The 19,426-nt window shown below is 42.2% G+C and overlaps 1 protein-coding gene across 4 annotated transcripts in view; it reads right to left on the reverse strand.

Annotated features, from left to right (window-relative positions):
* ptpn4a (protein tyrosine phosphatase non-receptor type 4a) overlaps positions 1-19,426 on the reverse strand; it is a 237,294-nt gene that overhangs the window by 43,938 nt on the left and 173,930 nt on the right. For all 4 annotated transcript variants that reach the window (XR_013578008.1, XM_078552592.1, XM_078552590.1 and 1 more), the window contains 4 exons: positions 14,324-14,482; positions 11,282-11,441; positions 4,109-4,192; positions 1,223-1,279 (listed from right to left, as the gene is read on the reverse strand). Coding sequence is in view for 3 of the 4 variants with exons in the window: in XM_078552592.1 (XP_078408718.1) it covers positions 1,223-1,279; positions 4,109-4,192; positions 11,282-11,441; positions 14,324-14,482 (460 nt within the window). In the remaining variant the exon portion in view is untranslated. The remainder of the gene's footprint in view (positions 1-1,222; positions 1,280-4,108; positions 4,193-11,281; positions 11,442-14,323; positions 14,483-19,426) is intronic.

A 19,426-nucleotide genomic window follows, 5' to 3' on the forward strand; every position in this document is an offset into this window, starting at 1 on the left:
GCCTCCCTCAGTACTCTGGGGTAGATCCCATCTGGCCCGGGGGACTTATCCACCTTAATATTCTTCAAGGCGTTTAACACCTCTTTTTTGATCTCAACATGATCCAGGCTATCTACACAGTCTTCCCTAGACAAATCGACCGCTAAGTCCTTCTCTTTGGTGAATACTGATGAGAAGTATTCATTTAGTATCTCTCCCATTTCTTCTCGCTCCACACACACATTCCCACCTCTGTCCCTGAGTGGGCCTACCCTTTCCCTGGCTACCCTCTTGCTTTTTACATACGTATAAAAGGCCTTGGGATTTTCCTTAATCCTGGTTGCCAATGACTTTTCATGACCCCTCTTAGCCCTCCTGACTCCTTGCTTAAGTTTTTTCCTACTTTCTTTATATTCTCCACGGGCTTCATCTGTTCCCAGCCTTCTAGCCCTTACGGATGCTTCCCTTTTCTTTTTGACTAATCTCACAATATCCTTCGTTATCCAAGGTTCCTGAAACTTGCCATACTTATCCTTCATCCTAGCAGTAACATGTCGGTCCTGAATTCTTATCAACTGACGTTTGAAAGCCCCCCCACATGTCAGTTGTTGATTTGCCCTCAAACATCCGCCTCCAGTCTAGATTCCTCAGTTCCTGCCTCATATTGTTATAATTAGCCTTCCCCAATTAAGCACCTTAACCTGAGGACTCCTGTTATCCTTATCCACCAGTACCTTGAAACTTACTGAATCATGGTCACTTTTCCCGAAATGCTCCCCTACTGAAACTTCAACCACCTGGCCGGGTTCATTTCCTAATACCAGGTCCAGTATTGCCCCTTCCCTAGTTGGACTATCTACATATTGTCTCAGGAAGCCCTCCTGGATGCACCTTACAAATTCTACACCATCCAAGCCCCTATAGACAGCTTTGTGCATCCAGAGCAACAATTGGCTCAATACAGACCCTCACTCCAGTTCCAGCCCAGTACAGAGTCTGCCCTCACTGATTGCAGAGTTGCAATTTTTTTGAACCCCATCAAGGTTGGAACATATATCTAAAATGGCAGATTTCTAAGACGCCGATGTCGGATATCTGGCAAATGCTGGAAATCTCTCATCCTTGGAAGCATTGAACCTGTGATCTCCTTTGAAAATCATTTAAATTGCACAAGCTGATTTTTCATGTGCCAGCATTGCTGAGAAAATATTCTTCATTTAATACTTTATAGACAGCTACTCACTGGTGTTCCAGGTGCCACTCGTGATACTATTACTGGCATTTTCTGATCAATACCACCCTGCAAAAAGAAGGAAAAGGAGTTGAATACTCCCTAAGTAAATGAACATGATGAAATAATGAACATAATTGTTAGAACAGGTTACCAACAGTCAATTAAACCAGAAAATGCAACATACATATGTGATTAGACCACGGTTCGATCTTCCAGTAAAATAAACTATTGACTACCACCACTCAAACATATTGGGCAGAAGGGCAGGCGGGCAGCTGCTCGCCGCTGCCGAAACTGGCCCCGCCGCCAGGGGGAGGGATTCCCCAACTGTCAGAGTGTGCTCTTTCACGCATGCGCGCGTAAGAGCGCACATCTCCCTGAGACTAAGTGCTGCCTCAGGGAGAGCACTGACAGTGTTTGAAACTTTAAAAATAGAAAAATAAAAAAATTATTAACATGTCCCCATCATGTGGCAATGTCACACGAGATGGGACATGCTAATAAATATCACAAAAAGTTTATTAAACTTTTTTAAAACAGACATGAAACCTCATCCCGCCAGTGGATGAGGTTTCACGTTTTTTCAGAAGCCCGCCCGGGCTCCTGGCCTGCCCACCAGCCTTAACGTTGGACGGGCAGGGACTTTAATTGGTTTAACTACCCTCTCAATGGCCTCAATTGGCCATTGACAGGTCGGCGGGCGGACAGCTGATCACGCAGTCCGTCCGCCTTCCTGAATACTTAAATGGTGTGGGATGATGTCGGGGGAACCCCTGTTGTCATCCCACATCGGCGAGCGGGCCCCGCCCCCCAGCTCGCCGACAGAAAAATTCAGCCCATTGTTACAAAAATGTTCATTTTACACATAACAAGTTCTGACACCCAAACCAAGCTGAAAAATGTTATAAATTTGATCTGCTGTGACCAAATTTCTGGATTGAGTGGCATAGGTTGCTTTCCATCAGCAACATGAGAATCTTGCTTTCGATGAAAGTTGACACATGCTGCCCTATATATTCCTTTGATGTTATAACCTGAGGGTGCAACATTAATAACCCCCTTGTGACCTGAACCTGATTTTTTTTTCCACCTGTACTTGGTTCATCTCTCTGAAGGCAGACAGAGCAAACATTTAGAGCGAGACAAGGCCAGAAACAAGTTGTTAAGCTGTTTTATTTCACAAAAAGTTAAAATTCAAAAAATCTATTATGTCTGGGCTCACTTAATCAGTATATCTAATTTTCACCAAACACATGAGAAGAAAACATCCCTTTTAGCCCACAGTGGTCATCATAGTTGACTTAAATAGGAGAGCTTCTGCCTTTGCATCTTTCTCATTTCACAATGCCTCCCTGCACGTCTCACTTTTAATCCCCGTCAGCAGATAGGATCAAGGGACTTTAGGATCAAGGGATTTTCCAACACAATGGCTGAGAGATGTTTACTATGCAAGCTAACAGATTGTTTATCGTTTTGTCTCTGTGGAAAACATTTTGTTTTCTGTAACCATCTTCCATCTGGGTATCTATTTTTAAAAATAGAGAGTATTTTGTTTGGAAAAGAAGCATGAAAAGTAACTGATTTCTTATCCTTAAGTGTAACTACATGCTTTTGTGATGTCTAAATTTACTGAACAAATTCAGAATTTTTTAATTCATTTGTGGGATATAGGCTTCGCTGGCCAGGTCAGCATTTATTGCCTATCCCTAATTGCCCTTGAGAAGGTGGTGTTGAGCTGCCTTCTTGAGCCACTGCAGTCCATACACCCACAATGCTGTTAGGGAGTTCCAGTATTTTGACCCAGCGACAGTGAAGGAACTGCAATATATTTCCAAGTCAGGATGGTGAGTGACTTGGAGGGGAATTTCCAGGTGGTGGTGTTCCCATTTACCTGCTGCCCTTGTCTTTCTAGATGGTAGTGTCGTGGGTTTGGAAGGTGCTGTCTGAGGAGCCTTGGTGAATTCCTGCAGTGTATCTTGTAAATGGTACACTGCTGCTACTATGCACCGGTGGTGGAGGCAATGAATGTTTGTGGATGTGGTGTCGTGCCAATCAAGCAGACTGCTTTGTCCTGGACAGTGTCAAGCTTCTGTTGGAGCTGCACTCATCCAGGCAAGTGGGGAGTATACAATCACACTCCTGACTTGTGCCTTGTAGATGGTGGACAGGCTTTGGGGAGTCAGGAGGCGAGTTACTCGTCACAGGATTCCTAGCCTCTGACCTGCTCTTGTAGCCACAGTACTTATATAGCTAGTCCAGTTCAGTTTCTGGTCAATGGTAACCCCCAGGATATTGATAGTGGGGGATTCAGTGATGGTAATGCCATTGAGTGTCAAGGGGTGACGGTTAGATTCTCTCTTGTTGGAGATGGTCATTGCCTGGCATTTGTGTGGCGTGAATGTTACTTGCCACTTGTCAGTCCAAGCCTGGATATTGTCCAGGTCTTACTGCATTTGGACATGGACTGCTTCAGCATCTGACGAGTTATGAATGGTGCTGAACATTGTGCAATCATCAGTGAACATCCCCACTTCTGACCTTATGATGGAAGGAAGATCATTGATGAAGCAGCTGAAGATGGTTGGGCCGAGGACATTACCCTGAGGAACTCCTGCAGTGATGTCCTTGAGCTGAGATGACTGACCTCTAACAACCACAACCATCTTGCTTTGTGCTCAGTGTGACTCCAACCTGTGGAGAGTTTTCCCCCGATTCCCATTGACTCCAGTTTTTGCCACATTCAGTCAAGTGCTGCCCTGATGTCAAGGGCAGTCACTCTCACCTCACTTCGGGAGTTCAGCTCTTTTGTCCATGTATGAACCACAAAGGACCAACCCCAATAGGTGATGCATATTCAACTGCATAACAGAGTTTGTCAATATAAGCAAGATGTACCTTAACATTGAAACCGAATCTCCCATTCTCATCCGCTTTCATTCTTATCAGAACTAGATTGTCATGAGGAACAATACCATTTGGCTGCAGAAAGCAGAAACAGGATATTAAAGTCATACGTGCTGAAAGAGATTGGAGATTCTTCTTAAAGGTTACAAATTAAGCAGAACATATAGGCTATTAATATTCAACTCTAGAGGTCACTTGCCAACAAATCACATCCAACTAGCATTTAAGATGAACGAATGTTCACTTGGGATCTTCTCTCATGTTTTTTCTGTGAAATTAAATGAAAGAAACCCATTACCTCCCTCCTACTACCCACAGGCTTTTAAAAGACAGCTATCTAAGCACTGAGCTAGAAAACTGCATCTTGTTTGGATTATTGACTTTTGTGACTTCTGCACTATGGGCCTTGGTCCTTTATCCATGTTTCTTAATTTATAAAAATGTCCTATCAATACCTCTGAAGGTGAGTCAGCATTTGTAAAGGGAAAAAATAGGTTATGGTATTTCAGATCTGCAGCCATTAGAGCAGTCTGATGAAGGCTGTACACTAGAATATAACCTGTCTTTTCTCTTTACAGATACCAATGGACAGGCTGTGTATATTGGGCAGTTTTTATTTCAGATCCCAACGTTTGCAGCTATCCCTTTTATTTCATCCTTTTGAAGGTTGTTTATTTGAAAGCACATTAAATTTCAAGATATTGGCCACATTTAAATGTCCAAACATTATTTCACAACAATTGTGACATCTTAAAAACTGGGTTTGTGGATTTAGACCAATGAAACTCAGCTTAACTGACCACAGAAAAGTTGTCCTCTGGAATTGGGTATCTGAATCATGAAACTCTGAACACCAGCTTCTTCTGTCGGAACTCTTGCGACATCCTTCACACCTGTGTTTTGGACTGTTCATGGGTGCTCTTGCATTGACATTACGTATTTCAGCTATGCCATGGCTTTCAGGTTGTTGGCTACTTCAGAATTCTTTTGTAGCAACAAGAGTCATTCACACATTTGCACAACTGTCAATTCAGATGATATTCCCTTTCTATTTAAGTTGAATTCAGCACTTGATCCACAGAATACAAGCACATTAGGACCAACTAACTACTTAAACTGGATATATTTTAGGTTTAATATAAACAAGTCAAATCAAAATTAACTTTTCATTCCTGCACGGACTATGGGTTTCCAGCATATTAGTTTGATTTCCTTAAGTCGGTTTGCAACTTTTGTTTCCTAATTACCAAAGAATTTCCCACCATCGGAAGCTGTGACTCAACCCTGTGAATTGCATCAGCTTCACGTTCATTTAAACAACGCCAAATGCAATTCCACTGAGCACGTTAAAGAATATATGAGGGCAAACATACTTTATTAAGCTTGTGTAGAAACTGCATCAAAGAACACTGCACAGTTTTTAAGTTTTTAATAGATGGCTCAAAGGTTTAAGAGAAATTTTCTTTAAATTATGGTGGCAGTTTTCCGTCTCGCAGAATGGTATGTGCCGGGCAGTCAACTCTGTGTTAAGCATCACCTGTTGTGGCACAGGAGTATGATAGTCTCTGCTGAATTTGCTGCAGAGGAAGGCAGTGGGCTAGGATGGTGGAGGATTCAAGAGGCCTTCTTCTCAGCCAGCTCAGCTTTTTATTTCTGCTTGCCTCTCACAATGCCCTTCCAAACAGTCAGTCAGTGTCCAGGTCATGGCCATCAGTGATCGTCTCCCAGTTGTCGGTGTTAACGTCCGCCACCATAATATCTCGCTTGGAGGTGCCCTTGTGTAGACACCCACGAGGTCATGATCCAGTGGCCAATTAGTGTTAGTAGCCAGTAGAATTAGTATGACCCAGGACCTCGAGTGTGATGATCTTGTCCTGCCAAGAGATGCCAAGAATACGTCTGAGACAGAAACTGTCCAGTCTTTTCTCCTGCCTAGTAAATGTTGTCTCACCACTGTAGAGCACTGCACAAAGGACGCAGGCTTGGTAGGTTCTCAGTTTGGTGGTCTCAGTTATGTTGCTGTTGTTCCACACTCTTACTCAGCTTGGACACAACATAGAAACATAGAAAATAGAAGCCGGTCATTCGACCCTTCGAGCCTGCTCTGCCATTCAATATGATCATGGCTGGTCCTCTACCTCAACACCTTACTCTTGAGCTCTCCCCATACTCCTTGTCGCCTTTAGAGTCCGGAAATTAATTTCCTTCTTAAATATATTCTGTGACTTGGCCTCTACAGCCTTCTGTGGTAGAGAATTCCATAGGTTCACCACCCTCTGAATGAAGAAATGTATCCTCATCTCGGTCCTAAATGGTCTACCCCATATCCTGAGACTGTGGCCCTTTGTTCTAGACACCCACAGCCAGAGGAAATATCATCCCTGCATCTTGTCTGTCCATCCCTGTCAGAATTTTATATGTTTCAACGAGATCTCCTCTCATTCTTCCAAACTCCAGTGAATACAGGCCTAGTTGGCCCAATCTCTCCTCATAGGACCATCCTGCCACCCCAAGAATCAGTCTGGTAAACCTTCACTGCACTCCCTCCACGGCAAGTATATCCTTTCTTAGGTAAGGAGACCAAAACTGCACACAATACACCAGGTGTGGTCTCACTAAAGCCTTGTACAGCTGTAGTAAGACTCCTTACTCCTGTTCTCAAGTTCTCTTGCAATGAAGGCCAACATACCATTTGCCTTCCTAACTGCTTGCTGCACCTGCATGCTTGCTTTCACCTGCATGCTTGCTTTCAGTGATTGGTGTACAAGGACACCCAGGTCCCTTTGTACATGAACATTTCCCAATCTATCACCATTTAAATAATACTCTGCTATTCTGTTTTTCCTACCGAAGTGGATAACTTCACACTTATCCATATTATACTGCATCTGCCATGTATTTGCCCACTCACTCAACCTGTCACAATCACGCTGAAGCCTCTTAACACTCTCATTACTCGCATTCCCACCAGGTTTTGTGTCGTCATCTGCAAACTTAGTTCCCTCATCCAAATCATTGATATATATTGTGAATAGCTGGGGCCCAAACATGGATCCCTGCAGCACCCCACTAGTCACCGCTTGGCACTCCGAAGACAACCTATTTATTTCTACTCTGTTTCCTGTATGCTAACCAATTCTCAATCCATGCTAATATATTACCCCCATTCCATGTGCTTTAATTTAACACACTAACCTCTTAAGTGGGGCTTAAGCTTTATGAAAATCCAAATAAACCACATCTACTGGTTCTCCCTTATCAATTATGCTAGTTAGCAAAAACTCCAGTAGGTTTGTAAAACATGATTTCCCTTTCATAAATCCATGTTGACTTTGTCTAATCCTGTTGATATTTCTAAGTGTCCTGTTATCACATCCTTTATAATACTCTAGCATTTTCCCAAACAGCTGCAGCTTTTGCAATGCTTGAGTTGATTTTAGCAACAAGTCATAGATTGCTGGTGATTCTAGAACCTCGGTATGTGAAGCTATCAACAGCCTCCAGCGCCATATTGTCAATGCTCAATGGCAATACCCTGGAGCATGACATTTATCTTCCTGATGCTGATGGCCAAAGTCCAAAGCCTGTCCACCATCTACAAGGCACGAGTCAGGAGTGTGATGGAATACTTCCCACTCGCCTGGGTGAGCGCAGCTCCCACAACACTCAGGAAGCTTGACACCATCCAGGTCAAAGCAGCCCACTTGACTGGCACTGCATCCTCAAACATTCACTCACTCCACCACTGACACACAGGAGCAGCAGTGTGTACTATCTACAAGATGCACTGCAGGATTTCATTAAGGCTTCTTAGACAGCACTTTCCAAACCCACGACCACTACCATCTAGAGGACAAGGGCAGCAGGTAGATGGGAACACCACCACCTGAAAGTTCCCCTCCAAGTCACTCACCATCCTGACTTGGAAATATATCGCCATTCCTAAATCCAAACTCCCTTCCTAATAGCACTGTGGGCGTACCTACACCACATGAACTGCAGCGGTTCAAGAAGTTAGCTCACCACCACCTTCTCAAAGGCAACTAGGAATGGGCAATAAATGTTGGCCCAGCCAGCGAAGCCCACATCCTGTGAATGAATAAAAAAAACAAATTCTTCATAGGAGTGAGAGTGTCTTTCCATTTGCCACTGAAGGTCTCCTCAGTATGGAATGCTAGTGTTGCATTATCAGCATCTCTGATGAGGACTTGGTGTATCTTTGTCTTGGGTTTCAGGGGAGCAAGGCTGAACAGTTTTGGGTCAGCTCTGGTATGCAAGTAGACACCCTCCATAGATGGCCTGAAGACATACGACAGCAGCAAAGAGAAGAATATGCCACAGAGTGCTGGTACGAACAAAACCTGGTCTGGCTGCATTAGAGGTCTCAAAAAGATTCTGATGTTGCACCTTACCCATCATGTTGGCATGGAAAGAGGAGATCACACTGAGCAGCTTTGGTAAACAGCCAATTTTCTCCATCAGTTTAAATAGACTGCCTCTGCTCATACGGTCGAACGCCTTGGTGAGATTGAAGGCAATATATGGTGGCCTTCTTTGCTCACAGCATTTCTCCTGAAACTGCCAGACAGAGATGATCAAGTCAACTGTAGATCGGCAGTCTGACAAGGGCAACATGGGCAAATACTTTTCCCACGATGCTCATCAGGGAGATGCCTCGATAATCGTTGCAAATGTAAGGTCGCTTTTGTTCTTGTACAGGGTCACAATCTTTGCAAAGATCATATCCTGGAGCACTGCCCCCTCCCTCCAGAAGAGATAGAGATGTTCTTGCAGATGCTGCAGGAGTGTTGGTTTCCCGTGCTTGAAGTGTTCAAGCAGTATAGAGCCCATGGCAAGCAAGTTAATAGCTTCACTAAGCTCCTCCACTATGAGTTCAATATCCAGCTCTGCCATGACAGGCAGGCTTTCTATGGTGCCTACGGCTTCCTTGGGTGACTGCGTTCTCCCTAGAGAACAATTCAAGATAGTGTTCCACCCATCTCTCCAACTGCTTACTGCAGTCAGTGGTGATCTTCCCTGCCTTTGTTTTCAATGGAGTTGTTTTATTTGCTGATGGGCCTGTTGCCTTTTTAATCCCTTCATACATGACCCTGGCATCCCCGTGTTGAAGGACATCCGAATATTCTGGCAAAGTTGTAAGAAGAACCAACTAGCGCACCGTCTAATAGTCTGTTGGACTTTACTTCAAATGGCTCTTAGTGCACTTAGAGTTTTTTTGATCGGATCGTTATTGTAATTCATCAGAACAGGCTGCTTGGGATTCAATGACAAGTTGTTAGCCTCAAATCAGTCAGCATTTCCCCCTCTTACTTGCCATATGTCGAGAGTGCAGTATTGTAGAAGGTGTCGGGCAGTATGGGAATACCAAAGAGTGCCTGTTCAATGTGGTCAAGGAACTATTTCATTGATAACGATGACATTCCTGCTTTGATTGAAAAAACTTCAAGGGTTGCATACTAACCCTGCTGCACACCAGGCAGTGACAGGTATTGCATGTGTTCACAATGCTGCTCAGTCATGTCTGATGATGATCAGATCCAGCTGATGTAAATGCCGAGCTGAAATGTCTTAGGATACCATATGGCATGGTTTGTTCTGAGAGAAAGACGTTGGTTACACAAAGCTCGTGATAGCAGCAAAGCTCAAATAGTTTCTGTCTATTCTCATTTATCTTTCCCACTCCATGATATCCAAGGAAGTAGGCCAGTGCCTCATGGTTGAGCCCAATCTTGAAATCCCCCAGTAGGTACAGATATTCTGACTTGGGGAATAGGCTGATAGTGTCAAGCCCCTCAAAATGGTCTTTTGCCTGTTTAGTGGAGCACAATGTTGGAGCATAGATACCCATGAGGTTAACTGGCTTGTTTCGAGTTGAGAGCAGATGGAGAGAACACGTTCTGAGCCATTTGTGGGAGAAGGGGATGTTCTTTATCGGAGCAGCTAGTTCCTTAAAGCGCAGCATACACTTTGCTCATGGGTTTCCTGTGAACTCTTCCCCTGCCAGATGAACATGTTAAGTTTTTGTTTTAGTTATCCACTCTCCGCAAGCCTGGTCTCTTGCATGGAAGCTATGTCAATGTCTATTGACCAGCTCGAAGACATCTGTCAATCCCATGCACATGGTCCTGATGTTCTAGCTTGCCAATTGAAAAGTTAGCATCTTTCCTTTCATTTGTTTGTTTGTTTGCCTGGTGCAATGGATTCTGTTAACTTGTTGGGAAGAGACTCTAAGCACTCATTAAAGCAGATGGACCATGGTAGGTCAGCACCTTACAAGTTGGGGGTTGCCCAACTTGAGGTAGATGGTGTCTGACCAGTGGGACAAGATGGTCTCTCCACTAGTGACAGCCCGTTGCACCCGTTCTCTACATCAGCTGAGTTTGGCTTATCACTTGTAACTGCAGTCTCCTGTGTTGCTAATGCTTTGCAGTGAAACTGGAATGTCCTCTCCAAGGTCCTTCTTTCGACCTCCCCGATTAAGTCCAAAGGATTGCAAAGCACTACGTTTGGCACTGACTTAGTTGCAGGAGTTGCCGGAAAGATGACGTATTTAGACAGCAATCTGCCTTTAGGCTCCACTCTAGATTTTTTGTCAGGGCTTACTCCCTTAGTTTTCAACTCTCCAAAAGATATCCACAAGACAGTGGAGCTGCTCACCCACAGCTGGGATTTGGTTCATGAGTGCCAGGCCACATACCAGTGATCCTGCACACTGCATGTCTTGGGGCCAAACCTCTTCAGAGTTCCTCTGAAGCTTTAGCCAGCGGCCATGAGGGTCCCAGTTTCTGTGTGTCACCATTAGGAGGCATAGCTGAGGACCTGTCGATGGAGAGGTTGTGTACTGACAGGGAGAGACACATTTTTACATTGCTGCTAGCCAACGGTGTAGGCTGGAAATGAGAAGCAAACTAGCACACAAATATGGAAAGCATGCTAACACTCTTCACCCACACAAAAATTGCATCATATTGACATATTGGACAAACTTCTTTGAATGGTTTGCGGCCATTATGCATTATGTTGTTCAGCTATTGTTCAACTTAGAGTGAAGCTGGTTGGTATTTTATAAATGATTAAGTCTGCTCCGATGACTACCAGCCTTAAGCATTCTGAAATAAGTTATTTTAATTCATGATATCTTACTGTAGATTTTTCTGATGTTATGGGACCATCCAATAGATCTTGGAAGTGAGGGTCCAATTCCTGCTGGCAGGAGTTAGACTGTTGAGTTTGCGTTGTTGTGATTTTTTTCTGCTTTGGTGGCAATGCAGGCGGCCGTCCTTCTCCAGCAGTCTCCTGACAACTAAAAAGAAGTTATGAGTTTAATGCATTATGACTTCAAACAGAACTCCTATTACAAAAAGAATATCCAAGTGCTTTACAAGGACATTTGGATACTAAACGTAAAGAACGAGATTTATTGGCGATGTCTCGTGCAGGAGAGCTTTAACAGTAAAGACAAAAAGCAACAAAAAATAAAATGCAGATTCTGGACGTTTGAAACAAAAACAAAATCCCTGGAAACTCTCAGCAGGTCAGTCAGCATGTATGATGAAGGGTCTACATCAGAAATGTTAACTCGCTTGTTCTCTCCAAAGATGATGGTTGATTGGCTGAGTGATCCCAGCATTTCCCATTATTGTTTCAATGTCTCAACAGAGATGGAGAAAAGTAGAAGCATAACTGAGCAACATACTGGAGTTGGATGATAGCCCGTTCCATGATGGTCTGGATTCAGGATAAAAAGCTCAGCTCAGTTGTGAACTAAATACCAAGGGTTTGCACCACCTCATTCAACTTGAGCGGGCAGTCAGAAAAGTTCCTGGTATTTGAACCAAAAGCATGTAAAACAAACAGGAGGCTAAAAAGGATGGCTTGTCAACACTGAGCTCAAAGAAAGAGGGACACAAAAGGCATCTGAGGCCACATGTCAATGTGCAGCTCTTTGCTGCACCTTTTCCAGTGCATGTAATATGATGGCAACCAAACTGTGCACAGCCCTCTAAAAGGAAATGAACTAAAGCCTTGTCTGGGCTCAATTTCACATCTTGTGATAGGTGTTCTATTCCATGCATCATAAAATCCAAAAAAACTGTTGGCCTCATTTGCTGCTGCCACATACTGAACAGTTTCAATGATCTAATAATGAATACTTCAATAATTGTAATCTTATGCTACTAGCACAACTTATGTTACAGTTCCAGGCTAAGAGTTTCCTCTTTGGATGGAACCAACAATCTGGGCTCAAATTGCACTAATTTTCAGAATTTGTCTTTGCTCAAGGTTCAAGCTCATATGCATATCCCCGAAATTAAAATCTTCCATGAACCAGAGCAACATTCAGAACAAAAAATTGTATTAAAAAATTTTGAGTGATAACCTGGTATTGTTTAATTAATACAGCTGAAAAAGGGGTTATCACAAAAAAATAAGCGTTTTTAATCAGTGTTTCAGTCCACCAGCCATGAATAATCTGATTGTAAATAACAGAAAAGTGCTTTGAAAACTATAAAGTGACATTTACTAGTTTCATTGGTTACAGTAGTCAATTTTAGTAAATTAAAAACCATTAAAAAGGATTCATCAATGCCCTTGCACCTTTAAAAGGGACTTCATTTTTGCATGTGATATTTCATTTCATGCAGCTGCTTCTGGATAGCCCAGCAGCAATTAAAGCCGACATGCCAAGGCTCTGTCGATACAAAAAAATGATTTTAGCAACTCATTAAATCGATATTTTTATGCTGTTTCTCCCTTCCCAATATGAAAATGGCAAGGAATTTGAACAAAATGTTATTTTCCTACTCTTTTTTCTCCCTCTTCAACTGCTTGTGTTAAATCAAGCTGGATGTTTTTGTAGTTGAGAAACAGTGTAATGATTTTACCTACCCAACAATCTATAGCTTTTGACTATTGTTAGGACTGACACAGCAGAACTTAAAAACAGGTCAAGTCAGATTAGGTTAAGTCCCACCTTAACAACGGGCAAAGAAAGGTGTTAATCAAAAAGAAAGGTGAAAGACTTTGTTACTTAAATTACACAGTTGCACTCTTTCTTGAAATATTCATTATTTTCTCTGAAGTCCATTATTTCCTCTGAAAATAAACAAGTGCACCCTTCATATTAGTATAATGAGCTGTGAGCTTCAAGAATCAAACTTTAACCAAAGAGTGCACAGCTTTGTGTTTATCCAGCCAAGTTTGAGATTCATTATGAATTGTAGATGAAAGCAGCTTATTTACAGTCTAGAACAGTATTTAATGCTTTAGCCTCAGGCAATCTGCTTAATGAGGTACACTGTGCACTGGGTTGTAATATCCTAACTGGCCATGTTTGTATTTCTTTCCAACAGGAATATGTTGATATTTTCAGTACGCAAACATGAATAAAATATAAACAGATACTTTTAAATTATCTTTTAGCAAAATGCATCTGCAGAATCGCCAGGCTCTAAGAAAAATAAATCAGTCAAGTAGGCTGGAAATGGGTCACTTGCTAATTCTAACCAAAGCTAATTTTATATATATAAGGTAAGGCAAGATAATAGACCAACTGAAGCCTGCTGTGCACAAGTTGCAATTTAAATACCAAACAGTAGCAACTGTGTCTTCCATTTGAAACATCTTATGTTTATGTCCAGTTACAATTCAAATGGGGATATACTACAAACATGTATTTTATAATTTGACACAGGACAAAGTTCTGACACAAATGGCAGAACCCAAGATTTGATCACTGCTATATTTTGGAGTTTAAAATACAATACCATGAGCTTTTATTCCATTTTGTGTCCATCTTCTGTGGTGCTTGGATATGAGAATATTGACTGCTGGTGGACATATGACCAATGGCACCCACATTGTAGGAGTAATAGGTGTTGCAAGTTTCATTCTGGAACAATTTAAATTTGATTATAGAAAATTCTACCCTTACATTCTCAAAATGTATGTCATTTATGGAATTGATGTCAGCAGGTCTCACCAAATGAGAAAAGGCAATTTAAAGACCAGAATGAGTGAAGAAAACACATTTTTTTAAAAAAGGGGGTTAAAAAGTGATTTTGCTGTGAACCTCCTGCCCAACCACAGCATTAGGCTCCAAACTTGAAACAACCTGTAAACTCCCACACACAAGTTAGATAAACCTCCTGAACAAGTGTTAACTAACCAGTACGGGAAACTTACGGAGATGACTCCAGGATAATACTGTTTGCTTGTGTGGAGGAAGGAGATTTGTGGTTGGCAAAGACTTCACTTGATGAAACATGCACTATGTGGTCAACCAAGTGTCCTACAGATGAAGGTCTCAGACGGCTTCCTTCCTGAGTGAATGCGGAGTTCCAACTTTATTCCAAGAATTTATTTGGCAGTTTCAGTTGCAAAGACAAAAGGGGAACAGAAACCAATTAGGACACATGATCACCAAATTAACTACCACAACATGTATTTTACCAGTTCTCAGCTGTGGCAGTATTGTAACAGTTTATAAACTCCACATAACCCACCTCCAAAAAAAATCCAAATAGCATAATTTACAAAAATAACTTTACACAGAATGAACTTGAATTTATATAGTAACTTTTAACATTCTCGGTCTACAAAAGCATTTCACCACCAAATACTTTTGAAGCGTAGTCACTATTGTCATATATAAAACACAGCTGCTTCTCTGCATTGAGCCACAAACCACTACAAATTGCATTTATAATCTTGCAACGCTACAGCAATTACATTACAAATTCAATGCTTCAGTAAGAAATGTCATCACACATACACTAAATATAGTGTGCTGGCCTTCAAAGTTAGCTACTGATTCCTGCTACCAGCAAAAGAAAATGCCTCTGACAGATAGCACCAGAGTGAAAAATAACAGGCTCAACTTCCGTTTTTCATAATATTTCTGTACTAATAAATGGATCAGTGCCATTACACTAAAAAAAAGCTTATCTGATGATACACTACTAGTTTGCCTTTTGCCTTTTTTTTTGAACACACTCAAAGTTGCAAGTCTCATCCTTTGTTCAATTCTAACCACTTCGGAACTGAGCTAACTACAATCATCCAGCATCATTTCTTGTTAATGGATAGAATTAGTCAACATGAAGTTGGATATTTATAACAATGCTTTACAAAAACAGGTCTACTCATTGACATAATAGTGGAAATGGCTCATGTGATGTGTTCCATCAGTGATTTGCTGATTTGTTTGCGCATAATAGCATGCCTCGTTAGAACTGCGAGACCTTGCTGGACATTAAGAACACGTTGTCAAGACATCCTTTCAAAACCAAGAAATGGAGTGACAGTGCAAGAAGAAATATGAATTATATTGAAGGTGCAATTTGACAGTTTGGGTTCCATTCTAACAACTATTTGGCATTGGGTAATTATACATGTTGATCTCTCTCAGTGGGATACGATAGAGGAGACTGGACTTTTGCACATAAATTTGAAATGACAGCATGCAATCCATAGACAAGAAAAAAGAAACGCTGCCAAGCTCTATATTTTGTAGTATACGACACAGACACACAACAGGCAGGCATGGACATGGAGGCGCACACACCATCCTTCCTGTCATTATCCTGACATCTGATCATTGGCCATTGGTCTGAATACTAGTGGATTTGGAAAAGAAAAGGCAGAATCAGAAAGATGCTAGCTGGTAAAAAACAGAAAATGCTGCAAAAACTCAGCAGGTCTGACAGCACCTATGGAGAGAGAAACAGAACTAATGTTGAGAGTCAGCACAACTCTTCTTCAAAGCTAAAGAGAAGAAATGTGATGGAATTTATACTTTTTTGGGGGGGTGGGGTAAGGGTGGAGCAGGTAAAGCAGGATAGGTCAGTGATAGGTGGTGGCTAAGGAGAGATTGACAAAGATGTCATGGGCACGTGACAAAGGGAATGTTAATGGTAGTGGTGAAGACTAAAATGGTGCTGATGGTGGCATAAAGGTAAGAAAGCAGAATGTGTTAGCAGCAGAACAGGGGTCAGCGCTCTGGAAAAAACAACATAGAACAAGTGACAGGTGGCTCTTTTGGGGGGTGGGGGGGAGAGGAAGATGGTAAAAACAGGGGAGGGGGGATAAAAACAAGGGATAGCCAAGCTGCTCCAGTACAGCTACAACACTGGCATCTACCCAGCTATGTTGAAAATTACCCAAGTGTGTCCTGTACACAAAAAGCAGGCAAATCCATCCCGGCCAAATATTGCGCCATCAGTTACTCTCAATCATCAGTGAAGTGATGGAAGGGGCCATCAACACAGTGCTATCAAGCGGCACTTGCTTAGCAATAACCTGCTCAGTTTGGGTTCCACCGAGAGCACTCAGCTTCTAACCTCATTACAGCCTTGGGTCAAACATGGACAGGAGAGCTGAACTCCCAAGGTGAGGTGAGAGTGACTGCCCTTGACAACAAGGCCACATTTGTCCAAGTGTGGCATCGAGGAGCCCTAGCAAAACTGGAGTTAATGGGAATCAGGGGGAAAACTCTCCACTGGTTGGAGTCATACCTAGAACAAAGGGAGATGGTTGTGGCTGTTGGAGGTCATTCATCTCAGCTCAAGGACATCACTGCAGGAGTTCTTCAGGGTAATGTCCTCAGCCCAACCATCTTCAGCTGTTTCATCAATGACCTTCCTTCCATCATAACGTCAGAAATGGGGATGTTTGTTGCTGATTGCGCAATCATTCACAACTCTTCAGATACTGAAACAGTCCATGTCCAAATGCAGCAAGACCTGGACAATATCCAGGCTTGGACTGACAAGTGGCAAGTAACATTCGCACCACACAAGTGCCAAGCAATGACCATCTCCAACAAGAGGGAATCTAACCATCGCCCCTTGAAATACAATGGCATTACCATCACTGAATCCCCCACTACCAATATCCTGGGGGTTACCATTGACCAGAAACAGAACTGGACCAGATATACAAATACTGTGGCTACAAGAGCAGGTCAGAGGCTAGGAATCCTGCGACGAGTAACTCACCTCCTGACTCCCCAAAGCCTGTCCACCACCTAGAAGGCCATCTACAAGGCACAAGTCAGGAGTGTGATGGAATATTCCCCACTTGCCTGGATTAGTGCAGCTCCCACAACACTCAAGAAGCTCGACACCATCCAGGTCAAGAAGCCCGCTTGTTTGGCACCACAACTACAAACATTCACGCTCTCCACCACCGATGCACAGTAGCAGCAGTGTGTACCATCGACAAGGTGCACTGCAGGAATTCATCAAGGCTCCTTAGATAGCACCTTCCAAACCCACAACTACTACCATCTAGAAGAACAAGGGCAGCAGATAGATGGGAGCACCACCACCTGGAAATTCTCCTCCAAGTCACTCACCATCCTGACTTGGAAATATATCGCCGTTTCTTAACTGTCGCTGGGTAAAAATCGTGGAACTCCCTTCCTAACAGCACTGTGGGTGTACCTACACCACATGCACTGCAGCGGTTCATGAAGACAGCCCACTATCACCTTCTCAATGGCAGCTAGGGATGGGCAATAAATGCTGGCCCAGTCAGTGAAGCCCACATCCCGTGAATGAACAAAATTAAAACAGGCAATAAAAACAAGGGGGATAAAACAATGAATGAAAGAAAGTGAAAGTAAATAAAAAATAAAAATACATTTTTAAAAAGGGATGAAGATAAAAGAGAGAGTTCATGTCCACCCCTTTATAAATCCTTTAAAAAAAGTTTTTATTTACTTATTTTCATTCATTGTTTTATCCCTTTTTAAATCCCCCTTTTCAAAATCCTTTTACCCCTCCCGCCAACTCCACCCCCCTCAAAAGGCCATCTGTTACTTGTTCTCTGTTGCTCTTTCACAGTGCTGACCCTTGTTATGCTATTAACATATTCTGCTTTCTTACCTTTATGCCATTATCAGCACCTCTTTTAGTCTTCACCACTACTATGAACACTCCCTTTGACTTGTACCCATGACATCTTTGTAAATCTCTCCATAGCCCCCACCTATTGCTGACCTTCTATCCTGCTTTTCCTGCTCCACCTGCCCCCGCTCCAAACAGTATAAATTCCACCACATTTTTACTTCTCTTTAGCTCTGAAGAAGAATTGTGCTGACTTAAAACATTTGCTGTTTCTCTTTTCGCAGATGCTATCAGACCTGCTGAGTTTTTCCAGCATTTTCTGTTTTTATTTCATATTTCCAGCATCCAGAGTATTATGATTTTATTCTAGATGCTAGGTGGTGGTCTTCTCATTCCAAACCATAATTTTCTTTTCAGTCAGTAGGGTAGGATGCCAAGACAAAACCAAAATGGACACATCTTGCTGGCTGCCCCTCATGGCTGAATCAAATACTTTGGAAAGTATACTGCCTTTTCAAAATTACTGGGCTGGGAAACAGTCCACAGCTGACAGAAATCAAAGACAGGAGAAAATATTTGAAAAAATTTCTATAAATATCTATCTCCCCATCGACAAAAAAGTTTTCCCAAGTACACTCCATTCTTAACAAGGCACAGTTGAATGGTCTACTCGGTTCATCTACAGCAATTAATTGCTATCCACACAAGTATAGGACTAGGAGATGTTCTAAGGATCCTTGGTGCCACACAACACATCACAAAATTCCCTTTCTGAATTATGACGACAATAGCATTATCTTACACACACACACATACACACACACCACACGCACATTACGCTCAGGAACTTTATCACTGAAGTACAGAAATTATTTTGTTGTCTGTAACACGGGCTCAATTCCAAGTCAGTATCTTTCCTATATTTAATGAGTACATGCACCAAATATAGATAACTAATCAATTAAGGTTTTAGATTAAGTATTGGTTCCTTTAATTATCACATGCATGGGTAATTTCTTTAAAGAAAACCCAGCTTCAGTCACAGAAATCATGCTCCAGTTTACGTTGATACAATATGATAATGAATGGTTGGTTTGCTCTAGGAAGGAGTCAAATCACTGATTGGCAGCCTTTTGAATTAAACATACATTTAAACAACTGCTTCTGGACACTGTTTGCAGGGGTATTTGATTAAATAAATTGTATTGTTTTTACACTGGAGTTGCAAACTATTTATTATTTCCGTCTGGAGCTGGCAAAGTATATTGGCTCAGATAAAAGCAAAGTACTGCGGATGCTGGAAATCTGAAACAAAAACAAAAATTGTTGGAAACACTCCGCAGGTCTGACAGCATCTGTGGAGAGAAAGAGTTAACGTTTCAAGTCCAGGTGACTCTTCTTCATTCATTTCTCTCCACAGATGCTGTCAGACCTGCTG

This window comes from Cetorhinus maximus, chromosome 11, assembly GCF_964194155.1.
Source record: "Cetorhinus maximus chromosome 11, sCetMax3.hap1.1, whole genome shotgun sequence".
Classification (NCBI taxonomy): Eukaryota; Metazoa; Chordata; class Chondrichthyes; order Lamniformes; family Cetorhinidae; genus Cetorhinus; species Cetorhinus maximus.